The 24,906-nt window shown below is 34.2% G+C and overlaps 6 protein-coding genes across 6 annotated transcripts; 5 read left to right on the top strand and 1 right to left on the bottom strand.

Annotated features, from left to right (window-relative positions):
- The first annotated feature begins 947 nt into the window (after positions 1-947).
- Positions 948-3,398, top strand: LOC145744924 (uncharacterized). Its single transcript, XM_082562897.1, has 7 exons — positions 948-1,243; positions 1,324-1,373; positions 1,472-1,778; positions 1,842-1,911; positions 2,249-2,921; positions 2,981-3,120; positions 3,206-3,398. The coding sequence occupies exons 1-7, from the start codon at positions 960-962 to the stop codon at positions 3,314-3,316; spliced, it is 1,635 nt and encodes a 544-aa protein (XP_082419023.1). The 5' UTR covers positions 948-959; the 3' UTR covers positions 3,317-3,398.
- Positions 3,399-3,679: 281 nt separating this feature from the next.
- LOC145745562 (4-hydroxyphenylpyruvate dioxygenase-like protein) lies at positions 3,680-6,636 on the top strand. The gene is made up of 7 exons (XM_082563675.1): positions 3,680-4,028; positions 4,246-4,508; positions 4,704-4,798; positions 5,002-5,113; positions 5,295-5,409; positions 5,489-5,634; positions 6,152-6,636. The coding sequence occupies exons 1-7, from the start codon at positions 3,741-3,743 to the stop codon at positions 6,297-6,299; spliced, it is 1,167 nt and encodes a 388-aa protein (XP_082419801.1). The 5' UTR covers positions 3,680-3,740; the 3' UTR covers positions 6,300-6,636.
- A 262-nt stretch (positions 6,637-6,898) lies between these two features.
- LOC145746352 (lysyl oxidase homolog 3A-like) lies at positions 6,899-12,241 on the top strand. The gene is made up of 15 exons (XM_082564616.1): positions 6,899-7,012; positions 7,392-7,572; positions 8,286-8,443; positions 8,718-8,929; positions 9,150-9,363; positions 9,526-9,712; positions 9,778-9,959; positions 10,124-10,279; positions 10,446-10,620; positions 10,738-10,824; positions 10,966-11,122; positions 11,197-11,391; positions 11,535-11,598; positions 11,659-11,770; positions 12,092-12,241. The coding sequence occupies exons 1-15, from the start codon at positions 6,926-6,928 to the stop codon at positions 12,148-12,150; spliced, it is 2,226 nt and encodes a 741-aa protein (XP_082420742.1). The 5' UTR covers positions 6,899-6,925; the 3' UTR covers positions 12,151-12,241.
- A 274-nt stretch (positions 12,242-12,515) lies between these two features.
- On the top strand, positions 12,516-18,959 carry LOC145746266 (kinesin-like protein KIF2A). The gene is made up of 17 exons (XM_082564509.1): positions 12,516-12,640; positions 13,058-13,152; positions 13,416-13,517; positions 14,015-14,246; positions 14,405-14,561; positions 14,642-14,792; positions 15,178-15,375; positions 15,443-15,509; positions 15,569-15,660; positions 15,963-16,105; positions 16,343-16,467; positions 16,538-16,626; positions 16,752-16,930; positions 17,525-17,678; positions 17,742-17,846; positions 18,201-18,345; positions 18,417-18,959. The coding sequence occupies exons 1-17, from the start codon at positions 12,577-12,579 to the stop codon at positions 18,491-18,493; spliced, it is 2,175 nt and encodes a 724-aa protein (XP_082420635.1). The 5' UTR covers positions 12,516-12,576; the 3' UTR covers positions 18,494-18,959.
- Positions 18,960-19,590: 631 nt separating this feature from the next.
- LOC145744481 (purine nucleoside phosphorylase-like) lies at positions 19,591-22,131 on the top strand. Its single transcript, XM_082562318.1, has 6 exons — positions 19,591-19,685; positions 19,869-20,047; positions 20,223-20,326; positions 20,393-20,568; positions 20,936-21,120; positions 21,553-22,131. Exons 1-6 carry the CDS (start codon positions 19,678-19,680, stop codon positions 21,756-21,758), a joined length of 858 nt encoding a protein of 285 aa, XP_082418444.1. The 5' UTR covers positions 19,591-19,677; the 3' UTR covers positions 21,759-22,131.
- Position 22,132: 1 nt separating this feature from the next.
- Positions 22,133-24,827, bottom strand: LOC145744480 (coiled-coil domain-containing protein 149-like). The gene is made up of 10 exons (XM_082562317.1): positions 24,708-24,827; positions 24,396-24,527; positions 24,131-24,283; positions 23,949-24,065; positions 23,699-23,871; positions 23,560-23,632; positions 23,323-23,434; positions 23,128-23,242; positions 22,988-23,064; positions 22,133-22,924 (listed from the first exon to the last, which is right to left on the bottom strand). Exons 1-10 carry the CDS (start codon positions 24,765-24,767, stop codon positions 22,302-22,304), a joined length of 1,635 nt encoding a protein of 544 aa, XP_082418443.1. The 5' UTR covers positions 24,768-24,827; the 3' UTR covers positions 22,133-22,301.
- Between the last annotated feature and the right edge of the window lie 79 nt (positions 24,828-24,906).

Below are 24,906 nucleotides of genomic sequence, written 5' to 3'. Positions count from 1 at the left end.
GGTAAAAATGAAGTGGCTTAATTGGGGATAAAGTTTCTGATTTTGTGGGTTGTGAATATAATTCGCGGGGTCTTAAAACAACATTAAACCTGGGTGTGAAAATATATGTGGCTCTTTTGCGCTATCTTGCGGAGTAATTTCTGGTGGTAAAAGTCAAATATTATTTGTTAACATTGTGTTAACTTGTAGCATAGAAGTTTAATTAAACAATTAATTAAACAATGTTTATTTTAAAATGACAATGGAGTCGTTTTGTTAACAATTACATTTTATTTATTCGAGAATTATAACTTTTTAATATTTTAACAAGTTGTAGGATATATTAAGTTAACAAATTGTAATTAATTATTTATTTGTAATTAATTAAAACCCGGTGGTTCGAAGTACAATTAAATAAATAACTCGTTCCGACGTTTTTACACATTTGTTAAACTCAATTTCCGGGTTTTAATCAGCGAGGTTCGAACCAGATTAAAAGTCTGCGCTCTAGATACAAGTTCTAAAAGTTTAAATCATTTCGTGCTTCAGAGCCAGCGATTAAGAATTAAGATAACTGAGTTTAAAAAAATAAACAACATAATATATTTACTTTTATAGTTTTCACCATGTTAAGATGTTGTGTTTTATGTTAAGCTTGTTTATGATCACTCTACGTTAAATATTAAAACAGTAAATTTTGTTGAAAGGAAATTGCGTTTCGAATTTCACAATTGTTGTTGTTTAGAGTGGAGGTTAGGTTAGTGAGATTTTAGACATTCTGGAGTTTGTTTAAGCGACTTAAACAGTTTTTATTCGAACTTGTTTCAGTAGAAGAGTTAAATATGTGAGTTTGGTTTGTTTTAAATTATTCAAGTTTTTGTTTATTTTCAGGAAATTTGAAGAACTTGTTTATTTGTTGAACAATGTAAGTTCAAAGTCTACACATTTGTTGTGACGTCATAATTACTATCAGTGACGTCATGAATTTGAACGGAAACGCATCGGTGTACAACCGCAGGAGGGCGTACATAAGCCGAGCATGTTCGGGTTACTTGCGAATGAATATTGGGTCACGTGACAACATCGATTGTGACGTAGATGATGGAAATAGTGACGCAGGTTCGATTCAGAGCACGACGAGCACAAGAAGTTACCGAAGTTGGAAGAAAGCGCAGAAAAAGCGCCATCTTGCGGCAAAGTTTTCGACCACTAGGAGTCTGTTTGGTGAGAATACGGAGGGGGTTTCCCAGATTGAGGATAACAGGTTTGTAGGTTTCGGGTTTGAACCCCAGCCTGGGTAGCTTTTCTCTTTCTACATAAAGTGACAATTCTTAATATTTTTAGAATTACCAACGGATCTGACGTTGACCAACTCCATTCTTACCACAGCGGAAGTAAGTGTGACGTCATAATTAAGCTAGACACACGTAAAACTAAACATAGACGTCACTTAACTTTAGTTTTACTTAAAATGACCCCCCTTTTTACTCAGGTACTTTCCCCTCAGAAGAAGAACCCCCTGTCCCGATCCTTTCCACGATCGTTCAGTCCCCTCTCGATCCCTACTATTCCTCCTCATCTCTCGAATCATTGTCCTCCGATAGTGACGTCAGCGTGAAATCGTCATCGCTCTTCCATCCTCAGTCTGATAACACTAACAAGTTTATGACGTCACAAAGCCATGAGAACACGCGAACTTGGTTGATGTCGGGCTCATATCAACATAATGGTGACGTCATAGAGAAGCGTGTGACGTCATCAAAACCCGACGAAGCAGCGCCAACTGTGACAAACAAAACGTGAGTCTAAAAATATTTTAACACAACTACGTAGCCACTAATAATGACGTCATAATTGTTTAGGTTCAAGGAGCTGAAATCACCAATCAACGGTTTGAACGAAATTTCTGAAATTGAATCAACAGAGAACGAGGTAGAAAAGTTCTGAAGTTGATTATTTTAAATGTGGTTTTGTTTTAGTTATCCTCTAACCCCGCACTCAAGTGCGAATAACGCGGAGACTTGAACTCAAAACCTATTTTTTATTAATTTTTAAAAGTGTGATTGCAAATTGTTTGAGTTATTCACTAACATCAAAATAATATGAGACTGGTGACTCGAACTACAATCATCATTGCCCAAATGATTTTGACATTAATTATTAAAACTGTATTGACGTTAACTTTGTTAAAACCATTTTTCATCGAACGCAGATGAACTGTGTTTCCATTAAGCTTCATTATATAAAGATTAATTACAATCTCTTACAGGTGACATCACCACCTCTGACGTCATATCGTATGACGTCATCCTCCGAGGTTGCCAGAGATGAGGACGCTGACACTTTAGTCAACAACAACTACGTTATCAATGACGTCACAAGCGATAAACTTCAGTCAGCAATGGTGGATCACACGATCGGGTTTGACCTTGCGAATGACGTCACTTCATCGCTTCCCCCGTCGCCACTTGAGGTCGCATTTGATCACTCTATAAAAAATGACGTCAGTATCACCGATATTTCAAACGATGACGTCACCAAAAACGATAGTGACGTCAAAAACGACAAAAATGACATTTTACCCAATGACGTCAACAAAATTGACAATTCACATAATGACGTTATTAAAAATGTCGTAAACGATAATGACGTTACTGTGTCGGACTATACGCACGAAGACGACTCTGTTGGTAATAGTGACGTCATAATTAAAGAAAATATCGAGTCATTAAAAAAGAATGGCGATGATATCGAACCTTCTTTAAATGACGTCACAAAGAAACAAATTACATTGATCGTAAACACAAAAGATGACGTCACCGAAAAAGATGAAGTTCTCGAATCTTTAAATACCGATGACGTCACCCCAAAAGATGAAGTTAGTGAATCTCTTAATTCAGATGACGTCATCTGTCAATCAACAAAGAGCAGCCTCGTTGAAGGTAAATAATCATTTTAAATTTAAAATAAAAATTAATAAAATTACTTCATTTTGTTGAAGATTTCCCGACTCCTCCTCGCAGAGATTCAGCTGAAGAGTTGGCCGAGATTATCGTCAATAAGGGGTCACGTGATGCTAACAAGAAGTCACGTGATACAAACGGAGGGTCACGTGGTCACGTCGGAAATGGTTATTCAAACGTAAGTTGATTGGTTGCCACAAAATATGTTGAAAGAATTTTCTTTTCTTTATCTTTTAATTAATCTTTATTTAACATATTAACAGCATGGCAACGGTCTGGTGGACACCAATCAGAGCACGCCACGTCATCGTACGAGACTTCCCATGATCGCCTCTAGTGAACATCAGTCATTATGTTGTTGTATTATTTTGTGATTTGTCCTCAATATATGCTTCTCTATTTTAGAATTTGTTTTGTAAAATTTAATTAAAAAAAAGGTTTTTTTTTTTAAAAGATTATAAACATAATTTTGATAGAATTTATTAACGTTTTGGAAAATTTATTTTGATATTAAGGATAAACAAAAAGTGGTAGCAACGTTAAGATAATAAATGATAGGAGGTCACAACTAAGTTACAACTTCCGTTGTCATGCTTACCGTTTAAATAAAACAATTTCATCATTTTCAGTTTTCAATGTCAAAAAGTTAAATTAAATTGCCCGAAACTTGATTTAAAATAGTAGAGGTGTTACATTTTGTTTCGTAATATTTATAATATATAACAGAGATTGAAATTTATAGAATCAAAGGCGAATAGGAATTTTAATTTGAGACCAAATGTAATTTTTAATCTTCAAATGTTTTCTAATTTACACCACGTTCAATGTCGAGTGAAAGACGTCAACATTTTGTCAGATTTTCTCGTCAATAAATTTAGTTTTACTAAATATGCTTATGGTTGCTTCAATAACTTTAACTCATCAACAAATTGCACGGTTTTAAAACACGGTAATATTCGGATAATAATCAACAAGATTGAGGATAAAGTCGTGGACAGTGCGAGCGATGTTGCATTAAGTTGTGATGATATTCTGAAGGTTTTACGTAGAATTGATGAAGATTGGATAATTAAACCGTTAACAAAAGTAAGTGAAAAACTTTTAACGAAACTTTTTTAATATTTGGAATATTTAACTTTTCACTGTCACCATGCCAACAACTTTTATGTCTGCAAAAATTAGGTTATTGAATAACCAAACTGACAAAGCTTAACAGGCTTTAAAGGTTATTCTTAAATTATTGTTCAAGTAATATTATTTACTGTTAATATTTTTTAAATTTGTAAATTAATTTAAATTTTAGATTGAAGATGAAGATGGAATTTTATTTTATGCAGTTGTTCAATCCCCGGTTGGTAACGTTCAACACACGCTCATAGATGACTCACAATATAAAGGATTCTTTTTGCCAGGCTTTCATCTCTACAACAACAACAATAACACGAAAGACTGTGATTATATTCAGAATATCGATCATATCGCGTTCGCTCTGAATATTGGGCAAACTGATGAAGTTTTTGATTGGTACAGAAAGTGTTTCGGTTTCAACAGAATTTTAGTCAACAAGTAAGTTTACCTTCTGTTTGTTACTTTCTGTTTGTTGTGAATAATTTTCTGTTTGTTGTGAATAATTTCATTTATTGTAAAACATAAATTTAATTTTTTAATGGTTAAACGATAATATTGTTGCTTTCTAAGGGTTGATGACAAAGTTATTAAAGCTTATATATATATATTAAAAACAAGTTTACATTTGTGCAGAAATGAAGACAAAGTGGAAGGATTTGTTGTAAAGGAAGGACAAAGGGGACTCAGACTTAAAGCAATGTTGGGTCCTCTACCTTCTAATACTAATGGTAAGTCTAAGGGTTTGTTGCCCAGACATGTGATGTACCGGGTAATGTTGTCCTTCTTATATTGTTAGGTTAACTTAGTTTTGGTGATTGTCAATGGCATGTCTTTAAAACAACAATCTAACTCTATAAAGGTTTTATTAAAGCTATTTAATTGTTACTTTTATTATTGATTCTGTTTAACCACTGTTGATTTATTTTTACAGAGTTTGAGTTAAGCGACCTAAGTTTAAAAATTCCGAAATTTGTTTTGGTCGAATCGTTAAAATCTTCGAGTAAAGATCTCGACCAAATCACAAATTTCCTCTCAAACCACAAGTTAGTTTCCTAAATTAGTTTACCTTTAAAGTTTATTTAACATGTTTTCAAAAAGTTTCTGCATTTTTAGTAAGTCAGAATAAGTTTTTCTAAAAAAATATAATTTTTATTTTAAATCCCAATTAAAATATATTTTTATAAAGTAGAAGCTAAACAAACTAAACTTTCTGCTTCCCCCTAGTGGTCCTGGTGTCCAACACATCGCATTCAACAGTCGAAATATTGTCCGAGCTGTCTCTCACTTTAAGAGTAGAGGTCTTGACCTAATGAACCCACCCGAAGCATATTACCTTAAGGTTTGTAATTTTTCTATTTTGTTTTTAGTAACATCTTATTAACCTATTTTAATGTTGCCGCTTATTTTTTTATTTCCAGGAGAAAGATCATGAAACTGAGTATTTAGATTATGATTGGGAAACGCTGAAGAAGAATAATATTCTGTGGGAGAGCAACAAAGAAAGTTCAAACGACGAAAACTTTTGTCACGAAAACCAAATAAATCAAATTAAAAATTCACCATGGTTAGTATATGGTTTAAAACTCTTTTTAACAACTTGATTTTTTTGTATATATCTTTATTCTTGATGTGGAAAGGTCAAATGTGCAACCTAAACATAGAGTAACATAAGTTACTCTGACCCAGTCTCGAGTTGACTGTGGCAGTTTAAGATATTATAGATTATAATTGCCAGATAATTAAGCTGCTGATTAAGTGCTGGCTCAGCAGGAGTTTATACCGTTTATAACGCTTACTCAAGGGCGCTACAGCATGAGAACAGTGGGGATTGAACCCACGACCTCATGGTGGTGTAGCAAGTGTTTTTACCACTACACCCTGCTGTCGAAGTTGTAAATTACTATATACACTTTAAATTAATTTCCCCACAAAAATGGGGTAAAGGGTAAGTAAAGGGGGTTAGTTGTTTAGTGAATGGTGAAGTAAGTTTATTCCGCTTAGCGTTTGTAATCCTTTATTTGGATTTGTTTTTTAAACTTTATTTTGCCCAATAGACAAATAAAACTTTTATATTTTTTCAGGTTTATTATGCAAGTCTTTACAGTTCCAGTGTTTGATGAAAAAACTTTATTTTTTGAGATAATCCAACGACACCAAACAGTGTCGGGGTTTGGGGCGGGAAATATTGGGGTACTGTGGAGGGCTGTGCAGAACACTTTGTTTAAATAGTGCAATGTTTAAGTTATTACCTTGGTGGGAATGATATTTTGAACTGAAAATGAATTCAGAAAGTTCCAGTTTTTAAATTTATGTTAAATATTATTTATAGATATTTATTGAAAATTTAACCAACGAAAAAATTCAAATTATTAAAAATAAATTCTTTTTATTTCCACGTTGTTTTATGACCGCATTAAACAAAATTCCACCGACACCAAACCTTCTAAACTGGAATAAATTATTTTATTATTTAAAAGTTGGTTGCTGTGTTATGTGATGTTAATTGGGTTTTAATTAAATCTGTTTTTTTTATTTTGTTTTTTCGCGCATTGATAAAAGTAAATAATAAATACGATATACAGTTAATATTACAACAATGCGGCGGGAAAAAATGACAAAATCAATTTAATGATTTAAAACATGCCAAAAGTATTAATGTTTACATGAAGATTTTAATTATTTTATGGCATGGTCATCAAACCCGTTCGCGACCAGCTGCGAATTAAATTCCATATTTGTTTAAAACTTTCTCCTAAACTCAAGAGAGAAAAAAGTAAAAGTTTACTCAACCGCAGCATTCTAGAACGCGAGAATTAGTTGAACTTTTGCGCTGGGCAGGTGGTTTGCTGTTGATCATGAAATTAGAAATATTTAAATTATTTTTATTTTTATTAATTAGTTATTGTCAAGGTCAAGAACAAAACTCAAATGAAACAATTTCGGTAAGATTCGACTTTTTATTATTACGTCATAGTAAGAGAACTAATTAAACAGGGGTTTCGTATTCTAGTTTTCAACGAAGCGTAGAAACCAAAATTGTCACCCACCCGGCTTTGTTAAACCTCTTATTATGGGTTAAGATTTCACGTGTGTGTTTTTTAGAATAAGGGTCTAGAGTTTAAATCTATGTTTAGGTTACTTGGTTATTGCTGATAACCTATAGAGCCTTTAACCATTTAGGAAGTTGGTAAACAAACGATATCAACAAAATATTAAAGTTGCTTAGATTTTAAATCGGCCCCAGATCATATTTGGTATTTTGGGTCTTCGGTAATCGTGGATGAACATTATGAAAACATTAACTTGGTCCCAATATTTCAGATCCGATTGAGCGGAAGTGATTCCCCTACGGAGGGAAGAGTTGAGGTGTTCTACAACGGAGAATGGGGGACGATCTGTGACGACGACTGGAGGATAGAATCAGCCAACGTTGTTTGCCGCATGATGGGGTACGTGGGTGCATGGGAATATGTTCATAGCGGGAAGTTCGGGCCGGGCGAAGGTAAAAATAAAATTTGTAATTATGGGTTATTTTTTGTAGTGGGCGTTTTGGAAATTTAAGTCGCCCAATTTCGATTTTTGCGTAAATTCGTTCCACTAAGACCTAAGTGGCTTTAATGTTAATAAAATGTTTTTCTAAACTGTAAGTACAGCTGCGTCAATATTTACCAAAATATTTGATTAACATCGAATAAATATGCGAATAAACATAGTTCACCTTGAGATATTGTGGCTGGGATCCTGTTAGTTTACCTAACTTGAAATATTTTTGCTGTTTGGGTTTAGTTTGTGTGTTGACGTGATAATGGTCGCGTCTATATACCTCTGACGTCATAATCTTAAATATTTCGGTTTCCTTGTATTATAAACTTGTGCTAAAATTACACATTAACCCAAACCTCAAGTTGTAATCGCGCGAGTCTAGACCAACATGACATTCTTAGACTGTCTCTTTAAAAAGTTACTTTTGAGCGGTTTTTGGGTTACTATTAATACAGACATTCGTCACAATTGACCTTTTATGAATATTGAATTAAAGATTATTACAAAAAAGCTGATGTTTAGCAGAAGTTGCCTAATAAAAATATAATAACACAAAAATAAATATTAATATTCTTATTAAATTTCTGTCACGTTATTGATAAAATAAAATCCCCTATTATAAAATCCCCGACTTTTACACACGTGCATTTTTGTTAAAATATTTTTAAACAGGTAAGATATGGATGGACAACGTGAATTGTGAGGGGAGGGAGGAGGACATCTCGAAATGTGAGTTCAACGGATGGAACGACCACGACTGCTCCCACCACGAGGATGCTGGGGTTAGATGTAACACCGCTAGACTTCCCGGATTTCATCTCAACTCTCAAGTGAGTAAAACGCGCGATATACGAGACGGAATCGTTGAATAGTTAGACTTGTCTATTGGCAAAAAAGCGACGGTTGTTTGCGTCATACCTAATGCTGTTACGTCATCGTCGCTACAACAACTGTAACTTTGGGCTCGTTTTGAACAAAGGGACGTAATTAAGTTCATTAATCGAAAAAGTTTATTCCCTAATTTATTTTTTAATATAATTTAAAACTAATAATCTTAGTCCTTCTCTTAACCAAATAAGATTTTAATTAATTTAAATATTCCAGCATGTTGCAAACAACCTTGACACAATCAGATTGAAGCCTGCTAGAGGTCAACGGAAATATCACCCCCAACTTGAGGGGTACGCCGAGGTTTACATGGACAAGAAGTGGAGGAAGATTTGCACCACTGGATGGAGCCAGACAATTGCTTCGGTGTTTTGTGGACAACTTGGGTTTCCTAAAGCTGAACCAATCAAAAACTTGGAAAACTATTTGTAAGTTTTATTTAAAAAAATTTCTTACATTTTTGAAATGTGGGCAAGAGGTTTAACTTAACTGAGTTTAATTCTTACCTTTAATTATTCACCTTATGAAAGTTAAACAATTTTCAAGTAACTTAAACATTAGTTAAACCTAGCGACTTACACTTTATTTAAAAGTTCTGTCAGTAATATGATTAATTTACTAAATTTTATTTAATTACAAAACTTTCAGATCAAGAGCAAGGAAGAAACATTATTACGGGCTGACTAATGTCACGTGCTTAGGAACTGAGAACAAGCTGAGTAAATGTTCGTTTAATCTTACAAAATCATCGAAGATTTGTGAAGATGGTGGCCCTCTAATGACCTCGTGTGTCCCAGGGTTTAAATATTCTCGAGGAAGATTCAAGAAGAAAAGAAAGAAGGGAAAAAGAGTTATTATGAAGGTTTGTGTAGCATGTGAAATGTAACCTGCTGATTAAATGGAATTTCTGTTAAACATGGAAGCACTGAGAATCTATCCCAGAACCTCTAGTTGTCTCGTTTAGTGACTAAATTAAATATTAGTTTTAACTACATTTAAAATTATTTTCTAACAATTTTTTTAGGAGGTCGATGACATTAGATTAAAAGCTGGGGCAAGTGAGGGTGAAGGTCGAATAGAGGTCAAGAAAGGGGGTCGATGGGGGACAATATGTCATAGTGGGTTTAATATTAAAGCTGCAAATGCCGCATGTCGACAACTCGGGTTGGGGACCGCGAAACGAGAAATCACAAATTCCTTTTTTGGAAACGGTTTGTCTCATTTGTTTTTTGTTAAGACCCAAAATTACCTTTTTAATAATTAATATTTTATTCAGGTCATGGTCCGATGTGGATGAGTGATTTTGATTGCCATGGCAACGAGTCAAGGTTGGATGCATGCGTGCACACAGAGACCTCTAGTGGCTACACTGGTTATGACGGGGATTTGGGGGATTGTTCCCACCACGAGGATGCTGGGGTTGCTTGTTATGTTCCTCAATTTCATGCCAGGGAGAAGGTAGGCACTTTCTTTAACAAATATTTTGTTTGGTAGGCACTTTTTCTAACAAATATTCTGTTGGGTAGGCACTTTTTTAAAAAAATATTTTGTTGGGTAGACACTTTATTTTAATAATAAGCCCTTTAAAATAAAATTGTAAGAACATTATTATGACATCATAGATCCGAATAGTTGGAGGTCGTAACCCGATGGAAGGCCGGGTTGAGGTTAAAGTTCGAAGGTCATGGGGTCCAATATGTAGTGATCATTGGACCATGAAAGAGGCGATGGTTGTTTGCAAACAATTGGGGCTCGGATTTGCTCTTCATGCACTTAAGGTTCGTTGCTCTGGGGTTATGGGTTCGGACCCCACCAATGTTAACCCATGTAGGAAGGTCATAAGTTTAACCTTTAGACCTTATACTATCGCTGGTAACATGGTTTTAATTAAGTAGAGAAACTGTGTAAACCGTCATGTTTACATTTACTGTAATTTTCCTACAGGATGCCTACTTCTTTCCGGGAACCCCCAACACGACCCATCTCATGATGACGGGGCTTGAATGTGAGGGGGATGAAATCGCGTTGCAATTCTGTAAACATGACGGACGGAATCTGAGAAAATGTGGAAACCCTGCACGAACTTTAACGCCGTTTGCTGGGGTCATTTGCACTGAATGTAAGTTTAAAAAGGCTCGTGTTCACCTACTAATGTTTTGCACCTTTTTAAGTCAAAGAAAAGCCTAATATGACCTTGTTACATAACTTCTCTTAATTAAATAAATTTGTTGTTTAGTGGCTCCGGACCTGATGCAAGATGTTCCGCTTCTCCAACAATCGATTCACATCGATGATCAACCTCTCCACAACCTTTACTGTGCAGGTAATTTGTTCACGTTGTTCTATTAAACATTAACACTAAGCTGTCTTAAATGTAACCAGTGTTAAAGTTATAAGCATATTGGCTGCAGTGGTTGTGGAAAACCAACAAATTAAAATTATTTAACTTTCAACTTTATTTCAGCTGAGGAAAGTTGTTTGGCTCCAAGTGCTGAGAAGATGGACTGGCCGTACGGTTCCCGGCGGTTACTAAGGTTCTCCACCCGGGTCTGGAACCGGGGGAGGGCCGACTTCATACCTGAGCGATCACGGGACCAATGGATTTGGCATCAATGTCACGGGTGAGTAAACCCCATCTGCATATATTAATTAATAAAAGAGGAAATACAAATCATTTTTTTTAATGAACTTTCAGCCACTACCACAGCATGGCAGAGTTCACACACTACGACCTTCTTGACCTCAACTTTACCAAGGTCGCACAAGGTCATAAGGCAAGCTTTTGTCTGGAAGACAGTGAATGTGACAGAGGTGTGACCCCAAGGTTTGATTGTGACCAGCCAGGAGGGGGCACTCAAGGGATCGCGGTGGGATGCGCCGATAATTACCAGTAAGTCAATTTCCTATTTTTAAGTTTAATTAACATGGTCCACAGATGACCCAGATTAACTTAATATTTTATTTTGTTATATTTATTTATTTGATAAATTAAATTGTTTAGGTTTTAATGCAAGAAATATCTTTGTTATTTAGGTACAACATCGATTGTCAGTGGATAGATATAAGTGACGTAAAAGCTGGGAATTATTTGTTTAGGGTAAGTTTATATCAAATGTTTAAAATGTGCTTGGATTAATTTCAATCGTTGTTATTGTAGGTGAGGGTGAACCCCCAGTTGTTGATCTCTGAGTCGAACTTTGACAACAATGAAGTTTACTGTAACTTGCAATATGATGGACATCGGATCTGGGCTTGGAATTGTCATATAAGTAAGTTGTTGTCATATTAGTTGTTGTCATATCAGTTGTTGTCATGTTAGTTGTTTACCAACCCTAACCCAAGCCAATATATTATATTTAACTTAGCTTATTTGCTAAACTGAGACAATACGAAGTTATTTTAACAATTATCATTGGATCTTGAGTCTTTATTAAATATGCTACTACATGCAAGCAATGGAAACGAAACCTGGGACCTTAGGCTTTACCTAAGGATGCTACAACAAGCCAGCAGTCGGAATCAAATCTAGCTGTTAAAGTTAAGATAATGTAGCTAGAATATGGTTAAAACTTATTTTTATTTTGTTTTAGAAAGTGACTACGACATTGAAACTCTTCGAAAATATTACTCAAACTCAATTTATCCTTGAGTTTTACCTAAAATTTTTTGTTTTGAGTAACTCTAGAACAGGTTGAAATGGAAAAGAATTACAGTTTTATAAATACAATCTATTTATCGTGTGTGCTTTGTGTTATTATTAATAAAACCTTATAGTTAAGAGAAATTTATCTAACGTTTGTAATAAATAATAATCTAAGTTGTACAAGGGTTTACAGTTGATACTTTTGTTAATTTTTATAACGATCAATTTAAAAAAAATTTAATCTGCTTATTTTAGTGAGGATAAACTAAATAGTTGAATTTCTTTTTTTTAATTCTATGGCGGTTCTTAAATCGGTCACAACTTTTGTTGTTGTTTAAATAAATTTTTTGTTTTACTAAAAACTCGAGAAAAAAGTTTTGAAATTTAGTTTTGTTTAAATATTTTGTTTTATTTATTATTGAAAATACAAAAATGAGCGCTGCTGTGTTTGGTGGCGTTGAGAAAGGGACAAGTATCCACATACGGAGAAGTAATGGTGGGTTTATTAAACAATTTGTTAAATTTCAATAACTTGTTGCAAAAACGGTCGTTTTGTAGTCTGCTAGAATATTTTTAACATAGCTCATGTAAAGTTTTTTACCAGCAACATTGTTAGGATCTCTATTAGTTTCGCACGCTCTACATAAACAGGGTGTGTAACCGAAATACGGCACATGTAATTAAACAAAGAGGTTGCATAAATTAAACCCTTACCCTAACCCTCACATATTCAGTTTACCCATTAACACATCTGACTCGTAAAGCGGACTAAGTTATACTCATTGAAACATATTTCAACTAATTTTTAATGTCTGGTTGAACAATTGCCATACTTAGGTTATAACGCCTTGTTAAATTCGGGCGTGCGAAAGTAATAGAGATCCCAATGTTAAATGTTAGAATTTATTTCAAGGTCGGGTTCACAAAGCTATTGTCACCGAACTTCAGCCAAATTCTGAAAGTGTTCAGGTTGAATGGTTTGAAAATGATGAAACAAAAGGAAAAGAGGTTTGTTTTAAATATATTTAAAATTTATATCAACTGTTTTTGTATTTAAAGTTAATTTTTTGTTTTTGGATTGCGTAATAATGTTAACTTTTTTTTGCTGTAACTTCCAGTCTGCCAGTCCAGCAGTTTAATAATATCATCGGGTCAATAATATTTAAACTTGCCCAAGACAGGGTTATATTAAGTATATGCAAGATGATTAGTGTTTTCCAGCAAGATTGCTTGTAAAAAAAGTTGATTTTAAATTGTATATTATCCCCCAGGTGGCACTAGAGATGATATTTGAGTTGAACCCAGAACTAAACCCATCAAACATGAAACCCCACAACAATAATCTTAACAACAATGAGCGACCGACTTCGAGGGTGGGTTTTAAAACTTTTTGGTTTGGATTTTAATGTTAAATTTGATTTCTGTTAAAAATGTCGTTTGTAGGATTATCAGAAACGTCGTTCAAAATTTTATAAATCTTTTCGAAAAAGCAAAACTCCAGCTTCCCAGGTTAAATATTTAATCAACAGTAATTGAAAAAAAATTTTGATTTTCATGAAATTATAATTTTCTGCCAAAATTATTCAAAAAAGCAATTGCCTTAAAAAACTAAACAGTTTTTTTATAGCATTAAATGGTGCAAATTTTTTGATTTAATTTTCAAAGTTAAACCAATAACTTTAATACTTAAACAAATTAAATAAACTTGTTGTTTTGCAATATGAAATAATTTTTGTGAGGATTCTTGTGATTGGGTTAATTTGTTGATTAAATTTTAATTCCAAACTTAATCCTAAATTTAACAGGTTATAACTCTTGTTGGTTTGCTAAATTAATTAATAAAAAATTTAAACTTAATTTATGTTGACAGCCGACAGGAATTCCTAAAAGACAGGCAGACAGACGGACGGTTGCCCCTTCATCACTTCGTCAGAATGACCGAAGTCCGTCACCTAATCTTCCTCGTCCAACCAAGAAAAATCGCAACAGGGTGAATGACTCAATGATAAACAGAGTAAATGACACAGTTTTGGAAAGCAGGGCTGGTGGCAGTGGTGTGACCAACGGAAATAATCTTTTACCCCCTCCCAAAGCACCCCCAAGTAAGTTTCAAATTTGAAAACTTTCATTTAAATAAATTTATTTCACATTCTCACAAAATAAGAAAAGGTTTAGTGAAGATTATTTCAATAACAATAAATAATAACTCTGCCTAAAACTAACAAAAATTTGGAGTTTTTGAAACATTTTTTTGTTCCAGGAGGACGGAAATCGAATGTTGTGGATGAGGTTGAGAAGTTGCGGAAGAACAGGGAAGAAAGGAGAGCAGCTCAGGAGGTAGAGAGGGAAAGAAGAATGCAATATTACGATCCTTCGAACCCAAACTGGGAGTTTGCCTCCATGATCAAGGAATTCAGGTTTTTGTCATTTTCACAAAATTTGTCCAGCTTTAAATTAATTTTTTGTCACTTTTAACAAGAGTTAATTTTTAATACAGAGCTAGTTTGGATATGAAACCTCTAACGGGGGCCGACCCGGTCTTGGATCACAGAATTTGTGTTTGTGTCCGGAAGCGACCAGTGAATAAGAAGGAGCAAGCAAGGAAGGAGATCGACGTGATCACGATTCCTTCCAAGAATATTATCATGGTAAAAACTTATCTCGAGCATTTGGTTTAATTATGTATTCTAATGTTCCAGTTGCAAGGTTTAGTTCACCAGTGGCTTTGTGTCGTAGTTGGCATCACAATGTGAGGTCCTAGGTTTGATCCCCACTGCATTTATCCATGCTGTATTGCCCTTAAGTGCTTCTGAGCCAACTCTTGATCAGCAGCATAATTATCGGGCAATTATAATTAGTAATATCCCAAACTAACAAAGGCAACTCTAGCCTGGGTTGGGGTAACAAATGTTAAAGTTTAAGCAGTTAAGTCATCTTTTTTACTACACGGATTCTTCTAATTGTTTTTTAATCTTTGAAGTGAAATGAAAATAATATTTATTTTGTAGATTAAAAAACTTGAACTAATTTTAGGTTAGTGAACCAAAAGCAAAAGTTGACATGACAAAATATTTGGAAAACCAGAACTTCAGATTCGATTATTCATTTGATGAAACTTGCACCAACGAGATGGTTTACTGGTACACTGCCCGCCCCCTAGTAGAATGCATATTCGAGGGTGGGATGGCGACGTGTTTTGCTTACGGACAAACTGGGAGTGGGAAGACCCATGTACGTTTTTGCTCAGAACTAAAATTTAAGTTTAGTTTGAAAATAAATTAAAAATGTTTTTTTTTAGACAATGGGCGGAGATTTTACTGCAGGAAAGTCACAAGATACAAGGAAAGGGATTTATGCACTTGCTGGTGAGTTTAATAACATCCCAATCATCTTCCATTTTTTTAAAATCCCATTTACTTTCCAGCACAAGATGTGTTCCACCATCTGAAGAAACCTTCCAACCAACATTTAAGTCTCGACGTTCACGCGAGTTTCTTTGAAATCTACAGTGGAAAGGTGAAATATTTGTTTTGTTGATAAATTTTGCTTAAATTAAACATTTCATACTTTTACTTGATTCAGTAAAACATTGAAAAACAAAGAAATGTTTTCAATGTTTTACTGAAACATTTCTGATAGCTTCTTATTGCCAAGTGAATTTACTTATTTTGATGCAAATAAAGGTGCATAAATGTAACTGATTTGTCGTCACAGGTAGTTTAACTAAAATGTTGTTGCAGGTAGTTTAACTGATATGTTGTTGCAGGTAGTTTAACTAAAATGTTGTTGCAGGTAGTTTAACTGATATTTTGTTGCAGGTATTTGATTTGTTGAACAGAAAATGTCGCTTAAGAGTCCTGGAAGATGGTCGCCAGCAAGTCCAAGTTGTCGGTTTACAGGAGCGAAGAGTAACCTCAATCGAGGAAGTTTTACAACTCATCGCTGAGGGAACTCGATGCAGGTAGATGGGTTAAAGGGGGTTATAATATTGGGTCACAGGGGGTAGTTAGGTGATTGAAATTGAAGCAAATACATTCAGTTGTAGGAGGTTCGAAAATGGGTAACATGTATTGAATAGATATAAGTTTAAAACAGGGTTAGAGATGAGTTTTAATTTGGTTCAAGATATTGGCTTGTGTAAAATAAGGTTTAATTACGATGTAAAGCTGCAAATTCTGATATTTTAAATCTTCCGCAGAACCTCCGGAGTTACTTCAGCAAACCAACATTCCTCCCGATCCCACGCCGTCTTCCAGTTGATCCTTAGAAGAAGCGGACCTCGACACGTCCTCCATGGAAAGTTCTCCCTCATTGACCTTGCTGGTAAGTTGGGGTCAGGTTTATTGAAAAATAATTGAGTTAGGTGTTTTTCATTAATTTGTTTTTGTTTTAGGAAATGAAAGAGGGGCGGACACAACAAGTGCTGATCGGCAAACCAGAGTTGAAGGATCAGAAATCAACAAAAGTTTATTGGCTTTGAAGGTAACTTGTAACAAAACTGTCGTTAGCATTTATTGTACTAACTGGTTCTCAGTTTTATTTCAATTCAGATAAATTTGTTTTTGTCGGCCTTGTTGTTAGTTTTTGAACTATTTTTACACCACTAGGAGTGCATCAGAGCTATGAGCCACAACAAACAACATTTACCGTTCCGAGCGAGCAAGTTAACTCAAGTTTTGAGGGATTCCTTTATCGGGGAGAGATCCAGAACGTGCATGATTGCAACAATTAGTCCTGGGATCTCCTCATGTGAACACACACTCAACACACTCAGATATGCTGACAGGTTTTTTTTAATATTCCTAGTATTTACTTTAATATTTTGGTTGAATTTAAAATTAATTGAAATTTTCTACAATTTTGCTTCCATTGATGATTGGTAACTTTTTGTTGTTGTAAAATATTCGTTGTTTTTAATTGTTGTTCAAAAGAGTGAAAGAATTTGACGCAAACATTGAGAATAAACCTGAGGTCAAATGCAAGGTCACAGAGGTCAAACCTCGACCTGAGTTATTCTCTCGCTCATTGACCCGTAAACTTAAATATCGCTCCCAATCTGAGTCCCGTAAAACCCCCCTTGCCCCCGAGTTGCCGGTGGTAACGGCAAGCAACAGTGACACTTGTTTGTCCTCGTTTAGTGGCACCGATGACCACGTAGATGTCATAACCTCTGTTGTTGACCAGAAGGGGGGTTTTGACCTCCAAAATGACCTTGATATTTTGACACAGAATTGTTGTGATGACATGTTGGTTTCAGCGTTGTTTAGATGTTGTTTTAAGTGTTGTATTTTTGCAATATATTTAGTTTTTAAGTTTATGTTGGATTTAGAATTAATTTGGATAGATTGGATTTATTTTTAAAACCTCTTTTTCAACCCAGAGTCAAAGAATTAAACGCTGAGCAAGATGGAGGGGGTGAAGAGGTTGTAAAGAAAAGGTCACAAGGTCGTAACCTTGACCCTATTGATGAAAGTTTGACCATGGGCAGTCCAGCCTTAAATAACAGTGACCTTGCCATAATAAGTTCCATTTGTGTAAGTGTTGAAGTAGGGGATGTTAACTAAGATTGTGCTTATTCTAACTCCTTAAACTTTCAGGAAAACGAGGTCTCGGTGGAGATGTACGAAGGATATCAAACTGTTTCAAGTTTGCAGGAGATCGAGGAGGAGACGGTGGAATGTCATCGGAATCTACTTCAAGGGGTCAGTATTCTTACTACCAAGGTTGTTTGTTAAGCTATTTTAAGTTTAATTTTAAGTAAGTGCATTTAAAATCAAAACCTGGGGTTACTCAAGGATAGTGTAGGAATCTATCAGTAGGAATCCAAACCAGAACCTTAGATCTTACTCAAGAATGCTACAACATGTCAGCAGTGGGAATCAAACCCAGGGTCTCAGGTCTTACTAAAGAATGCTACAACATGCTAGAAGTAGGAATTAAACTCGGGGACCTGAGGTTTTACTCATAAATGCTACAACATGCCAGCAGTTGTAAACAAATCTAAGACCAAAAATGCAGTTTTTCTTTTATGTTATAATAACACAAAATGTTTGTAGCTTCAAACAGCGGTTGCGGAGTCCACAAACTTGTTCCAAATGACGGAGGAAATTGACTTCGATCCTGAGACGTATGTGGCCAAACTTAAAGATCAACTTGTCCAATCTTACGCCCAGTACAACGCCCTACAGGCCCAGCTACAAGGTGACCTTTAAAGTTAAAATAAACGACTTTAGGTTATTTCCAGCTGTTGTCATCAAATTTTTCTTTTTTAGAGAAATTGAACAAATTTGAGTCAGTTTTGGTGGAAGAAGAAAACTTATCTCGAAACATGAATTCTAAACAAAAATAAAAACAATTGTTGCATTGTTATATTAACAATGGTTGCTTTGTTGCTGAAAATTTTTCTTCATTTTTTAGTTTTCTTCATAGAATTATTTTTTGTTAAAACTTTAGAATGTTGAACTTTATATTTAAATTTCTTGTTAATTAAAACAAATCGATAAAATTTTAAATTTTCTGTAAGTTCCTAAACAAAAAGTTGAATTAAAGTTTTGACCAAATTTTTTAAAGTTCTTTATTATTGGTACATTTATAAATCTACTGTTTTGTAAAAATTCATATTTTTGTTGAAAATTGTCATCTTTTTGTACTGTGAGCTTTTTGTATTTTTTGTGCCATTATTAATTAGTAATCAAACCTCCAGTAACCACCATAATTTGAACATTCTGAACACCTGAAGGTCAATGGTGCTTCTTCATCCAGTGTTACCTACTATTGGTTGCAGTGCTTGTTGTCAACATTGCAATAAAAATAACTTTTCCTACCCTAAACTTTTGATCTCCTACATTTAATGGGTCGTTTATTTTTATGTGTTCCTTTTTACAAAGGACAATTTAATATTAACTTTTAGGAAGATTTATTATCAGTTTAGTATGCAAATTTATCAAATAATTTTATGTAAAAAGTTGTAAAACTAACATATTTGTCTCAAAGGTCAACAAACTCTTTAAGTAAACAATTAGGTCAACTTAGAAATATATTAACTTTTGTTTAACTAATATTTTAGCAAAAATATTTTGTTTGTATTGGCAAAGTGAGGGTGGGCGGGCATTCGAATACTTGCTTCTGATTGGTTGAGCGTTTAGTAAATAATCGTAAAAGTTGGGCCACGCTTCGTGTGGTTCAGTCTGAGCGTGGTTTATAGGAGTTACTGGAAACAGGTTTAATATTTGTTTAACTTGACTTTAACGCCTAACCTAGACTGACAAATATTATGTTTATTGTGTTAATGTGTGCTTGGATGTAAGGTCAGTAGGTTTTGGTTCTTCACTGGAAAAGTCAGAAAGAATAAATACCGGTCCTGCCGGTTCTTTGAAAATATCAAGTTTTATTTTTTGATAACTTTTTTACATTTTGCCAAAATTTAATTCTTGTTTTTTTTGTAACAGATTTTGTAAATAAATAGGAAAATATAGTTTTATAAATATATTTTGTACAACAGCATACTAAAAAAGAATTAACATTACTTACAATATGTCAAGGTGAGTTTGATATGTTTTTAAATTTAATTTGTCTACCCAAACCCAATTAAAAACGGTTTCAAAAATTGTTGTTTGGTTAGTGTGTTGATTAGACTTTGTAATTGAACAAACCGTCAGTTATCGATAGATGACATCCAATACCAAGTTTAAGTCACCCATTTAAATTAATTATTTTTGTTGCAGCAATGAAGGTTACAGCACAGAAAAAGTTCAAACTTCTGCCGATTACATTCGGACCAAGATGACCAACAACCCGAAGATTGGAATCATTTGTGGGTCAGGGTTGGGAGGATTGGGGGAAATGGTGGAAAACAAAACCATTCTCAAATATAAAGAGATTCCTTCGTTCGTGGAACCAAAAGGTTTAAAAAAATTAAAATTCTTACTAACTTTTTTTTAAAATGCTCTTTTATTTGTTCAATTTTTAGTTTATTAAAATTAAATTTTGGTATTGTTTGCTCTGGTTAACTTTTCACTTTTAAGAAAGTAAACACAAGAGAAAGTTGAGTTTAAAAATCCAATTTAATAATATTTTAGTTGTGGGCCACAAGGGTCACCTGATATTTGGTCAGATTGGGGGAAAGGACGTTCTTTGCATGCAGGGGAGGTTTCATCCTTACGAGGGATACGAGGCGTGGGTGGTGAGTTAATGTTTGGACTTAACAATTTGAACAATTTGAAATAGAAATAATGAAACAATATTTAAGGTCGGGTTTCCTATTCGAGTGATGAAATTGTTGGGGATTGAGATTGTGATCGTCACAAATGCTGCGGGGGGAATCAACCCAGGATATAAAGTCGGAGATTTTATGTTAATTAAGGACCACATCAGTATGACGGGACTTGCTGGTTACAGTCCACTTAGGGGGCTCAATGACGATACGTAAGTTTAATGTTTGTTGAAAATTTGGTGAATTGAGATTTAAGGTTAATTAAAATTCAATTTTTCAACAAACTTCTAAGTTTACAACCTATTAACCTTCTTCTGTTGTGTATTTAATTGGTTCTGTTGTGTTTGCTACTTTTGTTTGAGCAAACATTGACTGCACCACAAGTGAAATTAATGTCGTAATATTTGAAAAAGGGAAGTTGTTGTTGTATGCTAATAAGGGAAAAGTTTTAGCGTTTTGTCGTTAAAATTTGTAGAATTTAAATTTCCTGTAATATTTAAATTAACTTGAATTTTACAATAGTTATTTTTAATATTGAATAAGTTTATAGTTTATTAATAATTAATTTCTTTAATTAAGTTTTGGACCCCGGTTTCCCCCAATGAATGACGCTTACGACAAAACTTTGAGGGGTTTGTTTAAAAAGTGTTCCAGTGAGCTCAACATTAACATCCACGAGGGAGTGTACTGCAACGTTGCCGGGCCGACCTACGAGACGATCGCTGAGTTGAGGCTGTTAAAGTTGGTCGGGGGAGATGCTGTCGGTGAGTTAAAAGTTTAAGAGCATTGACTGTAAAAGTTTAGAGAAGTTCAGGTTAAAGGTTTTGTATGAAACTTTTCACAAATCTATGTAAAATTCACACTTTTTGTTCACTTTTTGTCATGTTTTAAAGACTGTTGTTTGGAATAATTTGAATGGATGGCATATTATATTTCCAATGTGACTCTTTGTCTTTTGATTAAAGTCAGATTTGCTTTTGACTTCTGAATGCTTTGTTTATTTCGACCACCTGTTATTGATGTGTTCTCCACACATCCACATTTCTGTTTCCCATTTTTATGCCACTGTCATAATTCTAACATTAACCAAGTTGTTGGTGCTAGGAACAAAAACTTGAATTAGATTTCTTAACTTTTATTTTAATCATTTCCCCACATACCCCCTCAATCAACTTTAATTGAATGTTGTGTTGTAGGAATGAGCACCGTGCAAGAAGTTGTGACAGCGAGACATTGTGGCATCAAAGTGGTGGCATGCTCGCTTATAACGAACGAGTGCATATTAGAGTATGATAGCAACAAAGTTGTTTGCCACGAAGAGGTTTTGAAAACTGCTCAGGAGAAGGCTCACGACATGGAAACCTTGGTCACAAGATTTGTGGAACAAATCCAACTTTCTTAACTGTGTAAGTTTGGGCCTTTTGTTTGAATATTTGATACTTGTCATTTGTTAGAATTGTATTTGGTAAATTTTGTAATGAAATAGTTTGTTTTAATTATTAGCATCGGTGTTTTTGTCTTCGTTCCTTTTAGTCTTTGGTGGCTTTTTAGTATATAATCAAATGTAATTAGTTGTTGTTTAACTTAGAATTGTTTGTAGATGTATTTTCACTTTGTTAGCAAATGGAATTTTTAGAATTTGTTTTAAATATTATTTATGAAATTTAATTTTTGTTAATTTATGCAACTCAGTTCAAATTCTTATTTAAATTAATTTTTTGTCATCTTTTTTTTAATTACACAATACTCATTTATCACACATTAAAATATATTTTAACAAAGTTCATTTTATTTGGAATTGCACGACGACTAAAATTGGCAGAAACTTGAAGAATAACAGCTTGTACCATTTACAAAAAGCCCAATTAAATAAATATATGACTGAGTATAAAACACTAATGTACCGCTACAACAGCTAACACCAAAACACTAAAAACACTAATTTTTATTCTTCGTTGTTGAAACTAACTTCATCTTCGATATATTGACCACTCGGGGGTGTTGGAGGGTCATCGCTGTGTTCATCACTTGATGGCAGTGTTGAGTCCCCGTTGTTTAAACCACTTGGTGGCATTGGAGATGTGACTTTATCCTCATCACTTGATGACGTTAGAGATGTATCATCATACTCATCACTTGGTGGCAGTGTTGAGTCCCCGTTGTTTAAACCACTTGGTGGCATTGGAGATGTATCATTATCACTTGGTGGTGTTGAAGATGTATCATCATCCTTATCACTCGGTGGTGTTAGAGATGTATCATCATCCTTATCACTTGGTGGTGTTGAAGATGTATCATCATCCTTATCACTCGGTGGTGTTAGAGATGTATCATCATCCTTATCACTTGGTGGTGTTGAAGATGTATCATCATCCTTATCACTCGGTGGTGTTAGAGATGTATCATCATCCTTATCACTTGGTGGTGTTGGGGAGTCAAAACTTTTTGGTTTATCCTCGATATTTGGTAAAATCTCTTGCTCGCTGAAGTGTGACTCACTTGTTATTTGCTCGTTACTGACATCTTGTGGTTGAATTTTATCAGGTTTTGTTTTGTCTTCTATATTGCCTGTAATTAGAGATTTTTTTTAGGTTCAAATTGTTGGTTTTATTAATTTGTTAAAATTTAAACCTTTTTCGTTTGTGGTTCGAGGAATTTCTAAATTTTTTAGTTTCCGTTCCAGGTCTGAGACTCTGTTGCCCAATATTCTGTGGAAATAGTTTTTGGGTTTAAATTTTAAATAGTCAAAAGAGTTTTTGTTTAGTTTTTACTTGTTTGTGTTCCTGAGATGATGAAGAGCGAGGTTTTTGTCGTTTATTGTCTCCAACAAAGCGGAGACGACCGATTGAAGGTCTGAAAGTTGTCGCTGCCAGTTTTGTCCTCCTTCTAGATCATAAAACAAACTAAGTTGAAACAAGGTTGGTAACTGGGTAAAGGTTAAAGATAACTGGGTGAAGGTTACTCACGATTACAGAGAAGTTGTTTAAGTTGTTTAGGGGTGATAACCAACCCCGCATTCTTCAGTTGTGACGGGTTAAACAAATCTAACTTTGTGTTCTTTCTTGAAGTCAAGATTTCCTTTAAAATGTTTTATTGCAGCAATTAGTGGTCTCATTAAGTAATTATTGTTTAAATAATTAATTATCTATCCATAATTAACTACAAAATTTTTGTTGTTGAACAGAATATTTAATTTTTTTTACCTTATATTTAGCAAGTTGTGAATGTAAGGTGTTTTTTTCTTCTTGGCACTGGGTGATTCTGTCCTGGAGATATCTGTTAATTAATAATAATTATTAATGTTTGTTCTTTAAACGCATGTTACTTAACCTCAACACTTACTTGTTTTCCATGCACAGCGCATCAACGTCAACAATCCTCTTTTTATCCCCATTCAAAACCATTAAAAGTTGTTCGTTCAAGCGCTCAGATTTAACTTTAAGGTCTTTACAATCAGATATGACTTCGCTGCAAACTTCGAGTTGACTTTCGTATTCTTCCTTCCATTTCTTACACTGCACATAAGTAAAAGTTTAAGGGTCGTCGCTAAATACAAACCACCAGGGGTCACCGTACTTAGGTTTATCCTCACCTCTTGTTGTGATTGTTCGAGTTCTTCGACGAGTTTTTCTCGTTCATGAAGCGGAAAATGTCGTGCTCCAATGCCTTCGTCACCGACTGTTTGCCGAGCAAATTTCTCCCTCAACAACTACAACAAAAATAACTTTAATATTCACTTCAACGTGACAAATATGTTTTTTAAACAAGTTAAACCTTAATGTCCCCGTTAGCTTCGTTGAGTTTTTGTTGCAGCGTTTCCGCTTGTTTTTGGAACATTAATTTGCTCGATTTTGATTCTTTGAGTAAGCGGATCAACTTTAATTTATCTGAAGAAACTGGGTAGTCAGCTTGTTGTTTTTTGAAGGCCTAAAATTATTAATTTGAATCAAAAAAATTGTTTGTGATATGTTGTTGTATCAGTTATTTAACTGAGTCTGACAAGAATGTTTTGTTTAAGATGTTATTATGACCAGTTGACCTGGCATTTTTCCTGTAGTTTTTCCCCCATTAATTTAAATTGATCTCGTTCACACCGCGCTGTGTCCAAATCCTTTGAAATAATCATCAAAGCTTCACTTTTGCTCTGAAGTTTTCGCTTCAATATTTGGTACTGAAAGGAAATAATGATTTGTTATGAATAATAGTTTTGTTTGTTTAATCATTGCAACTGAATCACTAAATATTTGTCAAAACCAGGTTTAAAAACATCAACAAACATTCATTTTGTTTCAATAGCAATACAAACTTAAACCATTCCATAAAGAAAACCCACAGAAACAAAATGTTTAACCTGAGTTATCAGAGATTGCCATTCTGGGTTACTTCTTTCTCTGCGTGAAGTAGTTGACATTTTTAACCTTTTTAATTGATTCTAAATGTTTACAAGTTATGTTTAAATTTTTAAATCCCTACAAATTGGTAAATTATTAGTTTTATTCTTTCTCCAGCCAATAAATTTATTGATATTTAGTGTTTTTATTGATTTTTAA

Source organism: Corella eumyota, chromosome 3 (assembly GCF_963082875.1).
Source record: "Corella eumyota chromosome 3, kaCorEumy4.1, whole genome shotgun sequence".
Lineage (NCBI taxonomy): Eukaryota > Metazoa > Chordata > Ascidiacea > Phlebobranchia > Corellidae > Corella > Corella eumyota.
This window is presented reverse-complemented; position numbering and strand designations above follow the sequence as displayed.